We start from the raw sequence: 17904 nt of genomic DNA on the forward strand, positions 1-17904 counted from the left end.
GGGGGAGGGGCGAGCCCAGGCTGGATAGGCAGCAGCAAGGTCTAAGGGTGGGGTGGGGGTGGGTGTACCTCCCTGTCTCCCTCGGGTAGTAAACATAGTCCCACACAACCAGACAAAAGGCCAGCTGACAGGGGTGGGGTCCTCTGCCAGCACTCTTCCCTTTCAGGGCCAGTTAGTGGTCAACCCCAGGCCTCAGGCTGTCGCCATCATGGGTAGTTCATCGTCCTTTCTGGGCCCTGGAATCCCAGGGCTACACTGCACTCGCATATGCACACACACTCTTACCCACGCACCACACACGCACTTGCATACACAGGCAATTCCTCGCAAACACTCCAACTCTCAAGAAAGCGAGTTTTAAAGTGGAGTTAACTTCAGAGAGAGGTGAAGACGATGTCCCAACATTAAAAGGTTTTCCTGTGAATGGACCGGGCACCGTCTTCCTCATATTCCTTCTTGGAGACCCACATCTTCTTAAAGGTGTCCAGGGAAGCAAGAATAGAGCCCCTGAACAGAGTGGAAAGAATCCAAAGGAACAGTGTGAGAGAGCAGGTATCCATGGGGTCCAACCATTATCAGGCTTTTCTGGGAGTAAGAGACAGAGATAAAGGTGGGGAGGGCTTCCTGTTCCGCTCTTATTTTGAAAGAGCTACTCACCCAATCCATGTGGAATACAGCCTCTCCTGAGGTGCAGATATCTGCAAGGATGGGTGGGAGAAGGAATCTGAGGCTTCATCCCTTCCCCTCTATTGCAGGTCTTTCCTTCCCAACCCACTGCCCAAGGCTGTGGGTGCAATCCCACCACAGACAGAGTTCCTGCTGGACCCCAGACCTCCCAAGGGGTAAGTGGTCAGCCTGACATGCATCTGGGAAAGCAGGTCTCCAGCTGCTCTAAGTATCTACAAGCCCAGGGCTCTGTTGGGAGCAGAAGAGTGCAGACTCCAAAAGCAGAAACCTCACTTCTTCATTTATGTGCCGCCTCAACTCCCTCCCACATCACTAAGAGGCTAGACTAGGTTACAGGGGAGCCCCTGGGCAGGGCCATAGGAACAGTCTAAATCAATCTCCTGTCCTTTTTCCAGTTTCTTGGAAAGAGTACATGTGGAGTGCTCAGCCCCATCTAGGTTCTAGAAATGCCCTCCTTTTGAATGAAGAGGGAGGATGAAAACAGTTCCTCCCATCTGGCAGGCCCAGGCCTCAGGGTCAGTGTATAGGCTACGAAGCTGTTCATAGGAGCCAGACTGCAGAGCACTCCAGAACCACAGAGGCCCAGTTTCCATGCAGGCCCAGCCCCCACCACGCTCCTACCCTGATCTTCACATCTTTTGGAGCCAGTTTCTTCACTTCACTGAGTAGTCGGTCACCAAAACCTGTATGGGCAGAAAAAGAATCTTAAGTTAGTTGTGTATTTAGATCCAGCAGGACCTGGAAACTTCCTGGGGAAGGGCCCAGAAGTAAAGACCAACCTTTGAACAGGGTGGAGCCTCCCGAAAGGACAATGTTGGAGAAAAGTGTGCGCCGCAGGTCCATGTCTGACTTCTGGATGGCAAACACCAGGACCTCATGGATGCCCTCACTCTCCTCACCAATCAGATCTGGCCTGAAGAGCAGCTCAGGTGCCCGGAAGCGGGAAGGACCTATCTGCAGGGTGGAAGGCCAGATTCAGAAGCTGAGGCTGAGGTTCAATGGAAAGGGCCCTCTGCCCATCCCTTAGTAACCATGGGATATGAAGGCTAGGTTCAGGTAAGATCCTGTATGTCAAGAGCCTCAAGAAACAAAGAGTAGCTATAGAGCCTCTAGGGAAACATTTAATCCTAGTTCTGGCATTTTCCAACAAAGAGACCTTTGGCATTGATATGCTAATTCCTTCATCAGGATGTCTTCTTATCACTAGAGTTTCAGGAGGCAGCTCAGTCTGAAGGTCACTTTGACCCAGGCGAGGTCAAAGACAACTCTAGCCACCCCACTTCCTGATCCCATCCTGACCTAGGGCCTCCTCTCCTCCACAGAGCCAGGAAGGAGTGAAGTCCCAGCTGTCTCATTCTGCAGGGCCTAGTGCTACTGAAGAGCTGGTCAAACTGCTCAGGCAGGTTTGATCCATCGACTCCATTCTCCTCATGGGTAGCTCCGTTTGGGTCCAGGGCCCTTGTGGGTCTGAGGGGAGAGGTCTGGTCACCCACCTCAATGGTGCTACCATCGGGCAGGTAGTATTGAGCCTTCTCTGTCTCCAGCGTCTCATCCTTCTGGGGGTTGATGGAGAGGTAGCAGGCTCTCTGCAGAAGCAGCAAAACAGTTAGTCTGGCAGGACACTAGTGCACACTTGGTCAGAGTCTGAGGGAGTGATGTGCTGCTACAGAAAGCTGCCCTTCTGCAGTGATTGCCCCAAAGCTCCCAAGAGCATCCACCCAGAAGCAGGAACATGGAGGCCTCTGTAGGCCTTCCCTGGTGGTATTTATGATCCATACTCTCAGCTGCTCCACCTTCCTGGATCCAGAATTTGAGAACACAACCCAGTTTTAGCCCTAGCCCAGGCATCTTTCTCTTACTATTCATAAAGACTATGGTTTTAGGTCCCTTCTATCCAGCTCAGAGGTTGCCCTATACTTCAGAGCACAGTTCAGTTTGAAAAGAAAATCTATAGTGACAAACCTCTTTAAAAGGATGTTGTTGTTGTGTGCCATGGAGTTGGTTTGGACTCATAGTGACCCTGTACAGGGATTCTGAGGCTGTAAATCTTTACGGGAGCAGAAAGCCTCATCTTTCTCCCGCGGAACAGCTGGTAGTTTTGAACTGCTTACCTTACGGTTCACAGCCTGATTCAGCGTAACCACTACGCTACCAGAATCTATGTACTGTATACATAAGTTATACCTATGCACGCATCACCCACCCAGCTTAAGAACTAGACGCAACTTCCTTTCTCCACCACCAGATGTTAGGAAGGTGAACCTGTCAGTTGGAGGAGCCAGTGCTGCCCAGAGGTCTGGCTGGGAAGAAGGGTACCTGACGCTCAACATAAGAGTTTCACTTCCCCTCCCGTCACCCGGAGTTTGTCCCCCATACTAGGCCCACGGAGCAGCACTCACTTCTTTTATGGCCTTGACAATCTCAAACTCGGAGGATGAGTGGAAGTCATAGCCCTCTTTGCGAAGGTAAAGGCGGAGGAAGCGGGAGACATCTCGGCCAGCGATGTCGATGCGCATGATAGAGTGGGGCATTGCAAAGCCCTCGTAGATGGGCACTGCATGGGTGACGCCGTCCCCAGAGTCCAGCACTACACCTGTGGTCCTGCCCGTGGCATAACTGAAGCAAAGAGGACAAACCATCACTAACCCTTGGGAAGAAACACTTCTTCTTAGAGCTCAGTGTCAGCTAAACCAAAGTTTGGGTCTGCTTGTTCAGGGGTCACCTCTGAGTGGGCTGGGTACTAAGGATGTCTGTGCATGGGAGAAGCCTTGAAATAACTGAGTGAGAGGAGCTGAGCTCCCTCAAGCTCGGCCCCCACCCCACCCCACCCTGGAGGAGATGGCCTGGCCTTCAACTGCTTCAGGGGACTCAGGGGCAGAGTTCTCAATCTCTAGCAACCACGAAAAAACTCAAATAACTATAGAGGCCAGGTAGTGAGTAAAGGAAACTAAAGATATTTTTAACTTCCATAAAAAACTAGTTTTCTTCACACACGGCCTTCTAGATCTGTCTTTAGTTTTGTTTCTTTTGGCAGACAAGGATACAGACATAGATTTGTCTACTATGGGGTAAAGAAGGAACCCAATCTTTGATAAAAAGCAACAGACACATGCTGCCTTGGTGTTGGGAAGGTAACGGGTTGGTGAACTATGGGAAAGTCAAGCACACAAAACCCTTCTAAATGGGCAGCTCCAGCTGTTTCTTTCCTATAGGAATGCAGGCCAAGAATTATCAGATATTCCCATTTTTTAAAGAGAAGTTAGAAATTCTGTTTTGATTTGCAATCTCTCCAGTTTAAAATACTGGCTCACAATTTTTTAATGGGGCCAAATAAATCAAATGTGAAGGTCACCACTGTACAATCTCTGCAGTAGACCTCTCACTGGTGAGGGGGATAGCACATGACAGGAAAGACGGGTGAGCTCTGTGGTGTTCTGATCAGAGTGTGTCTCCAGCCTAGCATAGAGCCTGGCACACAGTAGGCACTAAGTAGGGCTTTCAGGAAGAGCATGTGGCCTTCCCAGCAGACCCAGGGGAGAGTCTAGGGCACCAAAGTCACTGAGAGTACTGAGATGGGATACAGTCTCAACAGCGACTACATCTTCTCTTTTGGTTTCAACTGCAAAGTCTTCAAGCTCAGTTTTAGCATCAGTCTCCCTCCTTTCCCACCATCCTTAACCCTTCCCCAGCAGGGGTGCTTAAGCTACTCCGAATCAGCCCAGTTCAATGGAGAGGAAGCTCCAATTGCACCAAAGTCCCCAAGGGGCCAGGCTGGCTAACTAGCTGCTACTCACAGGCTGAGCACAGCTTGCATGGAGATGAAAAGGGCTGGCACATTGAAGGTCTCGAAGAAAACTTCAGCTGCTCGTTCTCGGTTTTTCCGTGGATTTAAAGGCGCCTCCGTCAGAAGCACAGGATGCTAGTGAAAGATACCCAGCCAATAATCAGGGAGAGGTCAGATCTCCACCCCTCACTGGTGGTGGTAGTTATGTGCTATTAAGTGGGTCATGACTCATAGTGATCCTGGAGAGGGTTTCCAAGGCTGTAAATTTTCACAGGAGGAAAAAGCCTCATCTTTCTCCCTTGGAGTGGCTGGTAGATTCAAACAGCTGATGTTGCAGTTAACAGCCTGCTATGTAACAACAATGCTCCACCCCTCAACTTGTTCTTGTTGTTGTCGTTGTCAAGTGCCGTCGAGTCAGTTCCGACCCATAGCGACCCTGTATAAGCTTTCCAAGGAGCATCTGGTGCATCTGAACTGCCAACCTTGCAGTTCAAATTGACTTTGCAGGCCAGCGCATTAACCTACAGTGCCATACCAGGACTCAGCAAAGTCCCTGTGTGGCTGGCTAGAGGGCCAAGGAAACATTTGTCAGGCTCCCTCCAAAACAGCCAAGCTGGGCCTGTCATCTAGCCTTACCCAATTCACTCTCAACTTTCCAAATTCATGCCCTCTTTAAAGTCTCATTCTGTTCTTGCCTCCACCCAGCTACTCCCTTCTTTGGCCTCTAAGATTCTTATGTAGACCAAACCGACTGATTCCAACTCACAGTGACCCTAGAGGGCAAAGTAGAACTGCCCCATACTTGGTTTCCAAAGTTGTAATCTTTACAGAAGCAGACTGCCACATCTTTCTCCCTCAGAATGGCTGGTGGATTCAAGCTGAACACTTAAATCGTGGTACCACTAGGGCTCCTTATATAGGCTCCTATATCTACTGCCTAGCTCCAATTGCTAAGAAGATCCTGTTAAAACTCTAGATTCTGAGTTATAATAAAAATCTCAAAATTGTTCAAAATTTTGAATGTGCTTTTTAAACCGAACACATTCCTCCTCTGGAAATTCTGATATATTTAGGATGCATTTTCCTTCACATTTTAGCTCCCTAGATGTTACAGAATAGAACTCTGAAATTCAAAAGACCTGGCTTTAACTCCCAGCTCTACCACCTTATTCACTCTGGGAAATACTAATTGGCTTCACTGAACCTCTGCCTTCTTGTTTGTAAAATGGATACCACTACGAGTTTTTCAATGAGAGATTAAATCAAGTATGTCTGAAAAGTGCATGACTTGAGGCCCAGCACACAGTAAGCACTCCAACACTCTGATTGCCATCACCATCGTCATTTCTGGGGTTGGGATTCTGGTGCCCTCATACAGGATCCTTACCTCCTCAGAGAAAGTCTGCAGCTGGTCCTTAGAATAGACATACTGCCAGATGCGCTCCATGTCATTCCAGTCCTTGACAATGCCATGCTCCATTGGGTAGCGGATAGAGAGCAGCCCTCGGTGCTCCTGGGACACAGAGCAGGAAAGGGCAACAGCAGTCAGCTTCTCAGTCAGCATGCTTGGGACCCTGCTCTCCCCGGACTGCGCTGTGGCCAAATCACCAGAAAGTGCTTGCAAAGGTGCCTCAGTTCCCTGAGGTCCCACCTAACATAACAGCCCTCTCCCCTGAGCTAAAGACAAGCACCTGCTCTCTCAGTCTCTAGCCTATGCTACAATCTGCCCTTCCTGCCCAAGCAGCTGGCAAAGCAGAGAGAGAGCTTCTGCATTTACATGGGCCCTCCGGTGTCCCAGAGCTGAAAGACAGGAAGCACATCCTCACTGCCTGGTCCCAGGATCCAATCTTCTGGCTCTTTTAACGATCTTGCTCCCACTTCTGGGTCTCAGCATTTGGGCCAAGGTTGGCTACTAGGATTCTGTTGTTCTGCTTCTTAGAGGCTGCTTGAGGACTCTGCCAAAACTGCTAATTAGCTCATCCCCAGGGTAGTCCCTCTTGAATCCCCCTTTTTTCTTCCCCTCCAGTGTCTATTTTATAATATAATGCAAGGAAAACCAAGATTCAAAAGACAGCCAAGCATCTTAACATTATTCCTATCTTTTCCCCATTCCAACCATGGCTCAATCTCTGTATCTTAGAACCCTGTTGTTCCAAGGTTGTGCATACATCATTATTTACCTCTGTCCCACTTAGTCCATTCAAACCTGCCTAATTGTTCTCCCATCTGCTTTGTTCTTCGGTTTCCCTCTCCCTTTTTGTATACTGCCCCCCTCCCTGGCACCCAAACTATCCTGTGTCTATTCCCTGTCCTGTGCTGCACCTTCCCCTCCCTCCTCTCACCCCACTCCCAACATCCCAGCAATCAGCAAAAAATCCCTCCACCCCCCTTTAGTTGAATCCCTTTTGTCAGAAAGATACCCAAGCCAGTCATTGTGAATGCCAGCAAGGTAGTATGACAATATAGAAGACAGGCAAGGCCCTGTGTGCTAGACACAGTGTTTCCTGAAGTAGGGTTCCAGATATTTCCTCTCCAAGACCAGAAGGTGCTCCTGGAAGAACTAAATGACCTCAGCGTAGGAGAGGGGTGTTTTAAAGAGAATGGCTCTTTTTACTCTTGCCCGTGCCCATCTACTAGGACACATTCATGTGATGAATACTGACTGTCCTCCGCTGGCTTGAAGCTGCTTCTGTTGGCTTAGGAATTACCTCAGCTTTGGGGCCAATGAAGATGTCCCCTTCAAGGGCTCCTGCCATGACACGCACGTGCTTCGGTCTCCCCACACTACAAAAGAGAATGGGGGGGAAGGGGGGAGGCTTCACTTCTCATTTCATGACAGAATGAGGGAAGGGCATACAGATGCAGACTTAACACAGAAAGTAAGTATACTCAGGTTTAATGAGCTTATCTTTGAGGAATGTGGGGCTATAGTTGATTTTTACTTCTTCTTTATACTTTGCTACATCTTCCAAAATTTCTACAATCAACATGTAATAATTATTTTAAACTATTTCATATTTTTAGTATATTTTATGCCAGTAAAACACATTTTAGAGGATTCTGTACCTCTTGTTCTTTTCCTTCACCAATGTATTGTGTAGACCAAGAGAGAGAGAGACAAAAACAAGAATTTCTAAGAGGCTAGTTAATTTTTAAAAAATGCTAAGTCTATTTGTTCTCCTTTCCCAGGACCCTCTACTAAGTAACACTGGTGTTGTGACTGTGACAGGTAACCTTCTTCCTCCCACCCCACCCCAACTGTAAGCCTATCCCCCTATTGCCTAGGTACCTGTGCCCTCTACTGCCCACAAGTCCCTCTGTCTTAGGAGGAAAGGTCTGAGAAAGTCACCGTGAAATGGTAGGGTATGGTTGAAAGTAAATTGCTGTCCTGGGTGGTGAAAGGATTTTAATCCAAAGAAACAAATCGTCCAAAAAAATTAGTAATGATATAATTCGGGGTATCAGATAAAATCAGATTTAAAAAAAAGTTCTCTTCTGTGCCTCTCAGATTGTACCATGTTGCCAACTGTTTCCTTTGCTTACTCCAAAAGCCAGCTCCTGTGCCTCACTTGTGTTGTGCTAACTATGAGGGATGACCCAAATGAAAAATTAATTCCTTCTTCCATAACAAAGTTGACAGCCTTCCCACATGATTAAACTACAGAACAACTTACTAGTTTGGAAAGCAGTATTTGGGGATCTGATCACCAGCAAAACCAGCTTTAATCACACCGGATCCCTGAGGGGAGAGAAAAAGAGAGAAGTCATTAGAAGTATCACAAAAACAAGAGAAAATTCTAGAACAATGTGTATAAAGAGCTCTAATTTTTATATTAAAAATAAATAAATAAAAAACCCTTCTCTCCGTGGATACTATATAGATCTGTAGGAGCACAGAAGAAGGTGCGTGCATTCCAAAGGGATTGAGGTGAGTGAGCTTGGGGATGGTGGCAAGGAGAACTTGGACCGCATATGCAAAGTACAGTTTGATCTTTCTGTATTCTTTGGCATGTTTTACTTTTGGAATTAAAAATCATATTCATAAAGGAAAGAAAAAGAAGGAAAATCCGAGGAGAGAAGAGGAAAGTTACTAGAAGCCCTGAAGCAGCCACAGTTGGTAAGGGAATCAAGGAGAAAGCACATGCTTCTTTCTGTTCTGACCATAGCGTTCTGCAAGCCTTTTCCCAGCACAGGCCTAAGCCCTTCCCGCCCCCTGGGCATCTGTGACAGACATCTCCATCGAGTGTTGCCCTGTTTGACGCTGATTCTGATGGGTCATACTGTCTGGGTCTTACTGCAGGGACAGAAGACTATTTTTTGGTGTACTAGCTGGTTTCCAGATGGTAACAAGTAGAGCAGCTCTAAAGTCTTGTCTGAGAACAGAAGAGACCTAAGGTAACAATCTTCATATTCCAGTACTTGATATCTGATGTTTTATGGGGTGTCTGGCTGCTCCCACCTGCACCTCTGACATCACTCAAGACCTGACCATTGTAAACAATGACTTCAGACTCTGTGCAGGACAGGATGTCCAGGCCAGACATTGCCTACAGATATATTAATTCTCTACCACTGCACCTGATGCACTGGCCTTCTACCCCACAATGGTTTATAGTTGGACGTATACTGGAGGCACACATACTCTTTGACCACTTCTCTTGGGGCAGAATGTGATCATTCCAGAACCCATAAAGCAAGCAGTAAACACACCAGGAGATGCTAAACAGCCAAGGCTTCCCAGCAACACCCCCGGTTCCCTCCTGCTCTTAGTACAGGAGAAGACGAAGTGAGGCTGACTATCTGGCAAGACAGAGGTTGGGGAAAGCAGAATAAGCCAGTTCTCTAAGGGAGCAACAGAAGAAAGAGAAATAAGGAGACAATGTGCAAACTCATTGGCCTGGTCAGTACAGAGCACAAAAAGTTGCAGCTATAAACTGAGCTTAAAGCCTGGGAAAGAGGAACTCTCCTACTGCAAACCCAAGGGTTCTGAGACAGTGAGATGGACATGTGAGAGCTGCACTGAACATGAGAACTCTGGGAACCTGTCAGCTCAAGCCTCTAGGATGGCTCCTTGCCTTCATCTGGGTGTGGTGATGCAGATGAGCTAATTGGATCTCCTGGGCAGAGGTGGAAAACAAGAAACTTAACGAGGAGACTTGTCCTTCTGATCCTGGATATTTTCAAGAGGTAATTTTCCTGGAGATTTGGTTTTCAATTGATTAGAAGAGGACTAGATAAAAAGAGTGTGGATTACAAGGAAGATTAAGATACCAGACTACTTTCCGCCTCTCTGTGCTCCTTTCCAACAACAGTTCCAGTATCACCACCTTCCTCCTTAAGAATAATCCCCAGTTGGAATAAATGATCTTCTTCCCATTATGTCATGCAAATCACCATTACTTGTGCTACTAGGTAGCATGCACTTCATTCTGCTTTCTATTAAAATTTATGGTTTATACTCTTTGCTTTTTTTCTGGCCAAGTCCTTGAGGTAGGAGACTTTATGTATCAGTAGTACCTGGCATTCACAGGTTGGCTGACTAAAATGAAAATCAATTGCAGTGACTGGCAAATGAAACCTAACGTATGAAACCTGAATGAGCAGCTGAAATGCCAGAAGCCCAAGGCAGAGGTGGTGCAGGAAAGGCAAAAGCAACGTTGGGAATGATGCACATGGTGGAACCAGACCCAGCTTGTCCCTGCAGTCCCAGAGCTGGTCTGCTAGTTAGGGGAGGGATGGGTGCGAAGTGGGAAGGTGGCTGAGCTGCCTCTATCTGGCTCAAGCCAAACCATGAGAACAAGCGAAAGGATCATGCCAATTTCTTTAACAGTATTTACAATTAGGAACTGAACTTGGCAAATGAGCTGCCACTCTCTTTAGTATTCACTATGGAAAAGCCAAGTAAACAAATACTGGTAGTAGACTTCATGAAAAAACGGTCTCTTTAAATATTTGACTTTTAAGGCTTCAAGTTTTCTGCCAGCCACCACAGACTGTTCTTCTGATGCAAGCGAACATGGTGGCTCAGTGCCTGCTGGCAACAGGTCTTGTGGCTTGGGAAACCTTTATCCTGGGCATTCCTGACTACTCCTGCCATGCTGGGAAGGAGGCTAGTTGCCTTTTCTTTTACAAGGGGAAAAAGGATGCTGAGAGTTGGGGCCACAGATTCTAGGGCACAGATTGTTACCTGGTGGACCCCTTTTGGACCAAACATATATTTTGTTTGGCTCACAAAGTAGTTTTACATTGTTGTTGTGTTGTGAAGTGCCACCAAGTCTATTCTGACCAATAGCGACCTATTGAAAATAGGTCTCATCAGTAGATTTTTGTATAGTCACAGAGTTGTGCAGCTATCAATACAATTTAATTTTAAAACTTTGTAATCACCCCAAAAAGAAACCCTTAGGTTGTCATTTATCACCCCCCAATGTTCCCAGCCCTAGTCTATTTTCTGTCTGTAACCACAATGTACTTTTCAATGAATTCTCAACAGTCAAAAATTTGAGATTGCATTTGAAATTTAATATATCAATTCTCTTGAAAAATGTGAAGCTCTGGCAACATTGGGCCTGCATTCCTGCATGAGGACAATTGGCTGGAAGGAGAAGCAGTTGGCCCTTTAGCCAGGCATGCTCACTGCACCTTCCATAATCCCCACAATGCTTTTCAAGCCACTCCATCCTTTACTGTTCAAAAGTGTTTTTGTTCCTACTTGGCCTCTGCAGGCTTTGAGTTTGAGATCCCCCCTATTCTAGACATTCCCAGTGACTATGAGGGTGAGTCAAAAATTATCTACACTACACTCTGGCTGTAGAATTTATTTTAATATTTTAGAAAAGACAAATCCATCATTTTTCGACATTATCTCCTTGCTTTTCAATACTTTCTCCATCTGTCAACAAGCTTTCGTATTCCTTTATTAAAAAGTGTTTTAGGCTGAGCTACAGCCCACGGATTCACCACTGTCTTCACTTCTTCACCAGAGGTGAATCTTCATCTTTGAAGGGCTGCTTCCAGGGGACCAAACAGGTGAAAGTCCAAATAGGAACAAGATCAGGATTATAGGGAGGATGCTTCAACCTCAAAACAAAGGGTTTTGGTTTTTGTTTTAAAATTTTTATTGTGAATTGAGTGATAATTTACATTCAGGAACATCAGTTTTACACTCATCATTTCATTGCAATGATTACAATCTCCTCCATGCATCATCATTCAACAGTATTTGCTTCTATTCCTCTGGATATTTTTTTGGTTTCTTGTGTGTGTGGGTGTGTGTGTGTGTGTGTGTACACAAAAACACTTGGGAATATATAATCATTTAAATAACCAAAGAACACATTCTGCAAGCCTGCCTCCTGGTCACCAGCACCTGGCTGCCAGCACATAGCCTTTCTCTTTCCAGAAGTCTAGAGTGCTCAGCTGCTCTCTCTCTCCATGTCCTCATCTCTGCCTCCATCTCTGGTATCACTGCTTCTCTCGATAGGGTCCCACATTCAGCTCATGCTCTTCTCCCTTGATGGCCCTAGGGTCCTCTGTTCCTGGACTGCAAGATCAACTACTCCCCATTTTTTGTTATAAAGCTTCTACCTTTATGGTTGTGATGGTCCCAATTAGTCATGATAACAATTACTCACTAATGAATCATGAGAATCTTATCCACATCTCTCAAAACAAAACTTTTGCAGAGTGCCAAGAGTGTGGGCAGAGATATATGGACATGGACATGCACTGTCATGCAAGATGACAATGCCCTTGGCTAACAGTCCTCTGCCTTTAATTTGAAGTTTAGGCTTCAGCTCTTCAGTGAGCATCTCACTGTAATGAGCACTGTTGGTTGTTGAACCTTTTTCCTGATAGTGTTCCAGTACTGGCCCTTGAGAATCCCAGAAAACTGTAAGCATCAATTTTCCACCTGATGGTTGACTTTTGAACTTTTTCTTGGTCGACAATTAAGCATGTTTCCATTCCATACTCTCCTGTTTACTCTCAGGAAATCAACATGAAAAAGTTCAAAAGTTCCGAGGCTGCAAATCTTTATGGGAGCAGAAAGCTTTATCTTTCTCCCATGGAACAGCTGGTAGTTTCGAACTGCCAATCTTGAGGTTAGCAGCCGATCAGTAAACACTACGCTAGCAGAGATCCTTCAGCTAATTCTAGTTTCCCTGAAACTTCAGTGAAATTTGAACAATGACTAGATATTTGATAATATTAAGAAACTACTGTTAATTTTATTAGGTATTATATTAAGTTTTTCAAAGACTGTGGGAAAAGAACATGGGTGTAACTGTTGTTGAAAAGACTGGTTAAGAGTTGATAACTGTTGAAAGAAAGAGTCCCCAATGAATAGATTTCATCTTGTCTAGATGGGTCTGGTGAAAAGAAATGGGGATAAGATTCATATAATTCAATAGTGAATAGTTATTATCATGACTAATTGCGACTGTCTAAATTGTAAAGGTAGAAGTTTTGTAACAAAAAGAGGGGAGTGGTTAATCTTACAGTGCAGAAACAGAGGACCCTAGGACCATTAAGAGAGAAGAGCACAAGCAGAATGCGGGACCTTATCCAAAGAAGCAGTGACGCCAGAGATGGAGGCAGAGATGAGGGCATGGAAAGAGGGAGTGGGTGAGGACTCTAGATTCATGAACTAAGAAGACAGGGACTAAGAGCTGGTGGCCAGGAGGCAGACTTGCAGAATGTGCCCTTTGGAGATGTAAATTATTATATATGCCTGAGTGTTTTTTTTTTTTTTAGAAAGCTAAAGTGGATAGAGAGAAATACTGTTAACTGATGGTACATGGAGGGGATTATAATCATTGTAATGAAACAAGGTGTATGATTTGTTGAATGTAAAACTGATGATATGCCAAAGTGGATAGAGAGAAATACTGTTAACTGATGGTACATGGAGGGGATTATAATCATTGTAATGAAACAAGGTGTATGATTTGTTGAATGTAAAACTGATGATATGCCCTGTAAACTTTCACTCAATCCACAATAAAAACCTTTGAAAAAAAAAAAAGAGTTGATAATTGTTACAGCTAGATGATGGGTATATGATTCCCTTTATTTCTGTATTTGAAATTATCTTTAATAAAAATATAGAGCTGGCAAATAAGATGATAATACAAGTAAAAATTCAAAACACATACCACACACACACATAAAATATACATATCCATCAAATCATGAGTGGAAATGGGCACATATCAGTATTATGATAGTGGCTGTTTCTGGGGTTGCTTCTGAAACAAAAAGGCTAGAGTATGGAGGAGTTGAAAGTGGCTTCAATTGTGTCTGTTACGCATTACCTTAAACAAACAATTCAACCTGAAGCAAAAAAGCAAAATGTCAACATGCTTTAAAACTAGGTGGGCTTGTTATATATGTCTCTGAAATAATTGTATGTTTAAAAGATCTCATTTCTTGTAAAGAAGGTGTAATCAGAACATACATCTGAAAAAACAGCGACACTCTGCTTAATGGCGAACTTCCAAACACCTGATACTGTTACGACACTGAGAAGCATACAGTCATGAAGAAGGACAAGAACCTTGGTCTATTTTAGGACAGAACTGTAACCACTAAGGTTTTAGCAAAGATTTAAGTTTCAAAATAAGCTTAATATTCTGACCAATCTGATGTTCTCTTCCTTTGCTACACTTTATGATGTGCCTTTGGGAAATAATTATTTTTAATTTTCAAATATAACTGAGGCTTTCTGCTCCCATGAAGATTTACCGCCTCAGAAACCCTGTACAGGGTTGCTATGAGTCAGAACCAACTCCACAGCACATAACCACCACCACCAACCACCACTGTTGCCATGAAAACATGTGCATCATGATGCGTGCACACTCATGTACACATGCTTTCCTTGTTAATCCTGATGAACTGGTTTGGTGCCAGAGAAAGATGAAAGGAGTGGTCATAATTGCCTCAACACTGGGAAAGGCAGTAAACTATGATGGGGCTCTTTCCTCTTTTCCAGCTTTCCTTTGTCTTCTTTTCTTTAATTACACTCTCCGTAGCCTAGAAATCAAATGTTAGCAACATGTTCAGCTTACAGAGTGCTTAAATCTGTCAGTGACACACTATTCTTATAATAGAAAGAAAGTAGACTCAAATATTCCGAATGATTACTCCTATCCATCTTTCATCTTGGGAGCACAGTGACTCTGTAGGATAAATACTGGACTGCAACCTACAGCACTGGCAGTTCGAACCCAGCAGCTACTCCAGGGAAGAAAGATGCTGCTTTCGGTTCCCACAGATGTATAGACTCAGAAACCTTACACATGGTCGCTATATGTTGAAACCAACTTGATGACACTTAACATCTTTCATCTTGAGAAGTCAAAACAGAAATCCTCTAAATTTCAAATAGCAAGAACTACCTGAGGCTCCAAATCTAAAAATGTGGATATATTCAGGAAATCCTAATGGGAAAATGACTTAAATTTCTCCAACTTCAACTTTCGGCAGAATTATTAGCATGGTGAAGAAAATGTTTTCCCAGAGAAAAAAACAAGTCAATTATTTATACATTAAAACAAAAAATGCACCACTGCTTTGATGCATTTCCAATAAATTACCAAGAAAGACAAAGGATAAACTCAAAAGTTGAGCTTCAGTGACATTAAAGAGACTGGCTGGAGTGGAGACAGGGCTCCTGCCCAACCTTTCAAGAAGCAAAGGCTCTGCTGGGGTAGATGACCTGACTGCACCTCTGTACTGCTAAGGAAAACAGAAAATTATTGCCAGTGGCTAATTTCTTTTCGTTTTCTTTTTTGTAACTAAGAAAAAAGCAGATGAAACACACATAGTGACTGAAGATAGAAGTAGTAGTGTCCTCTGGAAATCAGCATTAAGAACAAGGAGTCCTTCAAGACTCTTAAGCTTAGAGACATTTTTACTACTGAGATAACTGCCCGCCCATCAATCCAATGAAAAAACATTAATTGGGCACATAGTGTGTGCCAGCCACTGCCCTTGGTACTGTGTGTATGGAAGGGGAAGGGAGAGTTAATAAAAAAAAAAAATCCCACAAGGATTTAAAAATCTAGTGAAGGAGACAACAAACAAAAAACCTCTTCCAAAAGGGAGGTCACATTGAGCTAAAACAAGCTGAAGCCACACCCTTAGAAGGAAGAAAAAGTAACAACAAAAAAACACACCTTTCCTCAGAGTGAGTGAGGAACTTGAACTGGAATCCCAGTCTTAGTGCTCATTTCATACATCAGGTGGTTTGTATACCCTATTTAACCTCTTCAAGCCTCTATTTTCTGCATAAACTGAGACAAAAAAGCTACCTACCAGAGCTCTTTCTGGTTGGGACAGTGGTTAAAGCACTTGAAAACCAGCCACATGGTCAATGGTTCTAAATCAGCCTCTTCACAGGAGAAAGATGTGGCAGTCCGGTTCTTTAAAGATTCATACTATTGGAAACCCTATGATGCAGTTTCACTCTATCCTAAGGAGCTCTGGTAGCATAGAGGTTACAAATTGGGCCACTAATCTCACGGGCAGCAGTTCAAAACTACCAGTTATTCTGCGGGAGAAAGATGAGGCTTTCTGCTCCCGTAAAGATTTACAGCCTCAGAAACCCTACCAGAGGCTCTATGAGTCTGAACCAACCGAATCCACGGCACATAACAACAAGAACAGGGTTGCTGGAGTCCTGGGGTGGCGCTATGGGCTAATGCGTCAGACTGCAAAGTCGTTTGAACTGCAAGGTCGGTGGTTCAAGCTCACTAGCTGCTCCTTGGAAACCCTATACAGGGTCGCTATGGGGCAGTCGACTCGAGGGCACTTAACAACAACATAGGGTTGCTATGAGTAGGAAATGACTGGACAGCAGTGGGTTTTGGAGACCTATCTAGCAAGGCTCAAGTTTAAACCAGATGATGCAAAAGTACGTTGTAGGTGAGAGCTGGCTCAATAGGGTGAATCTGACAGAGTCAGTTTAGAACAAACAGGATTTCACACTCACGTGGAAGTAAGGCCTGTGGAGCGCTTCTACTCTGTACACTTGGGATACACCGTGAGTCAGAACAGACTCCACAGCAACTATGCTAACAACAACAAGGGGAACGGAACCATCACCTTTGAGTTGAAGACAAAAAATCAGTTTTACTGCCTCTTCTTCCCCATAAAATTAGTTTTGCGAGTGTTTTCATTTGCCACCACTGATGCATTTACGTGGGGTGCCAGCAAAACGAATAACGGATAAATCATGGGATTTAGGGCACCCCTATCTGGGTGACCTTGGGCTCACTTTACCTCCTTGAGTTTTACCTACAGTTTTCTCATCTGTAAAACGAGGATCAAGCTTCCTGCTTCGACTATCTTGTAAGTTTTTGTGAGGTTCCAATTCAAACGTATATGAACGTGGTAGAGAGCCTTGCAAATACTGTTTCGTTAATTTTTTTTTTCCCCTCAACAACCAAGCGTTTCGAAGAGAAAGGCATCTCCCAGCTTGCTTTGTCGCGTTGTTTTTTTTTTTCCCCAAGCTTTATTAACTGTATAATTACAGAAATAACTGAAATCCTAGGGCCATTTCTGACATCAGTTTCAGGGGCCTCACCCAGCTACATCAGCAAGGTGCCCCGCCCGCTTGAGGCCGCAAGAAACTTCTCCCCTTCCCTCCCCCCCGGCAGACGGGCCTTCTCGCTACGGTTCTGCGAGTTCCCTAAGCCAATCCTCACAGCCTTGGTGCACCGCACCGCCCATTATGGAGGGGAAACACTATGGCGGCCCGGAAGAATGGCGTGAGCCAATCACTGCAGAGAGCTGCCCTCATCCGGCAAGGCCCAGAGGCGGGGCCATCAGTCAAGATGGACAGCAAGGGCAGCCAATAGAATTACCAGAAACTGGGGAGTGGGCGGGCACCGGGCATTCACAAGCGGTTAAGGCCCCTCGAACCCAAGGGCCCACCGATCCAGCTCGGACTACAGCTCTTTCCTTTACTTACTCCAAAGTTCTCTATCATATGGTTGCCGAACAACCGCTCTATCCACGAACTAAGGATGGGGGAACACGGGGGGGTGGGGTGGGCGGCGGCTGAAACCGCCTGACAGGCCGGGCCAGTGACAAAGAGCCGGCGGCCAGGCTGAAACCCGGGAAGCGATTTCTTCGAGGAGACGAGCATAGGCCCCTTTAGAAATAGGAAAGATGCAACTCACGTTGTCTATCACAACAGGCTGGTTGGCGATCACATCGTAGGACTCCATGGTAAAGGAATCTCTCCTTCCAAGGAAGGAACTGCCAGGCCAGTCCGCTGCTAACGCTGCTGACACGCATGCGCAATCTAGCCGCCGGTACTTGGCATCCTGTGAGGGAGGGGATTCCGAGCTCTTCTCAAAGAACTACAATCCCCAGCATGCTTTGCACCAGGGGGACCTAACAAGGCCGCTTCTGAGACCCGCCTT

At 45.2% G+C, this 17904-nt stretch overlaps 1 protein-coding gene across 3 annotated transcripts; it reads right to left on the bottom strand.

Moving 5' to 3' along the window:
* On the bottom strand, nt 1-17781 carry ACTR1A (ARP1 actin-related protein 1 homolog A, centractin alpha (yeast)). Of its 3 annotated transcripts, XM_006831294.1 has the most exons (11): nt 17659-17766; nt 8146-8210; nt 7180-7255; nt 5859-5984; nt 4482-4606; nt 3087-3303; nt 2181-2273; nt 1467-1641; nt 1309-1370; nt 658-698; nt 1-507 (listed from the first exon to the last, which is right to left on the bottom strand). In XM_006831294.1, the coding sequence occupies exons 1-11, from the start codon at nt 17704-17706 to the stop codon at nt 405-407; spliced, it is 1131 nt and encodes a 376-aa protein (XP_006831357.1). In that variant the 5' UTR covers nt 17707-17766; the 3' UTR covers nt 1-404. The 3 variants fall into 3 exon arrangements, with proteins under 3 accessions (XP_006831357.1, XP_006831359.1, XP_006831358.1); XM_006831296.1 differs by lacking the exon at nt 7180-7255 and having other exon boundaries at nt 105-507; nt 17659-17781; XM_006831295.1 differs by lacking the exon at nt 8146-8210 and having other exon boundaries at nt 141-507; nt 17659-17763.
* Between the last annotated feature and the right edge of the window lie 123 nt (nt 17782-17904).

Source organism: Chrysochloris asiatica, unplaced genomic scaffold (assembly GCF_000296735.1).
Source record: "Chrysochloris asiatica unplaced genomic scaffold, ChrAsi1.0 scaffold00003, whole genome shotgun sequence".
Classification (NCBI taxonomy): Eukaryota; Metazoa; Chordata; class Mammalia; order Afrosoricida; family Chrysochloridae; genus Chrysochloris; species Chrysochloris asiatica.

Excerpts from the sequence above, each read along its gene's own strand:
- ACTR1A (XM_006831294.1), bottom strand. The coding sequence starts at position 17,706 with ATGGAGTCCTACGATGTGATCGCCAACCAGCCTGTTGTGATAGACAAC. Across the intron at positions 5,985-7,179 it reads TCATTGGCCCCAAAGCTGAG|GAGCACCGAGGGCTGCTCTC; the intron begins GTAATTCCTAAG and ends TCTGTGTCCCAG. Across the intron at positions 3,304-4,481 it reads ATGCAAGCTGTGCTCAGCCT|TTATGCCACGGGCAGGACCA; the intron begins GTGAGTAGCAGC and ends TCTTTGCTTCAG.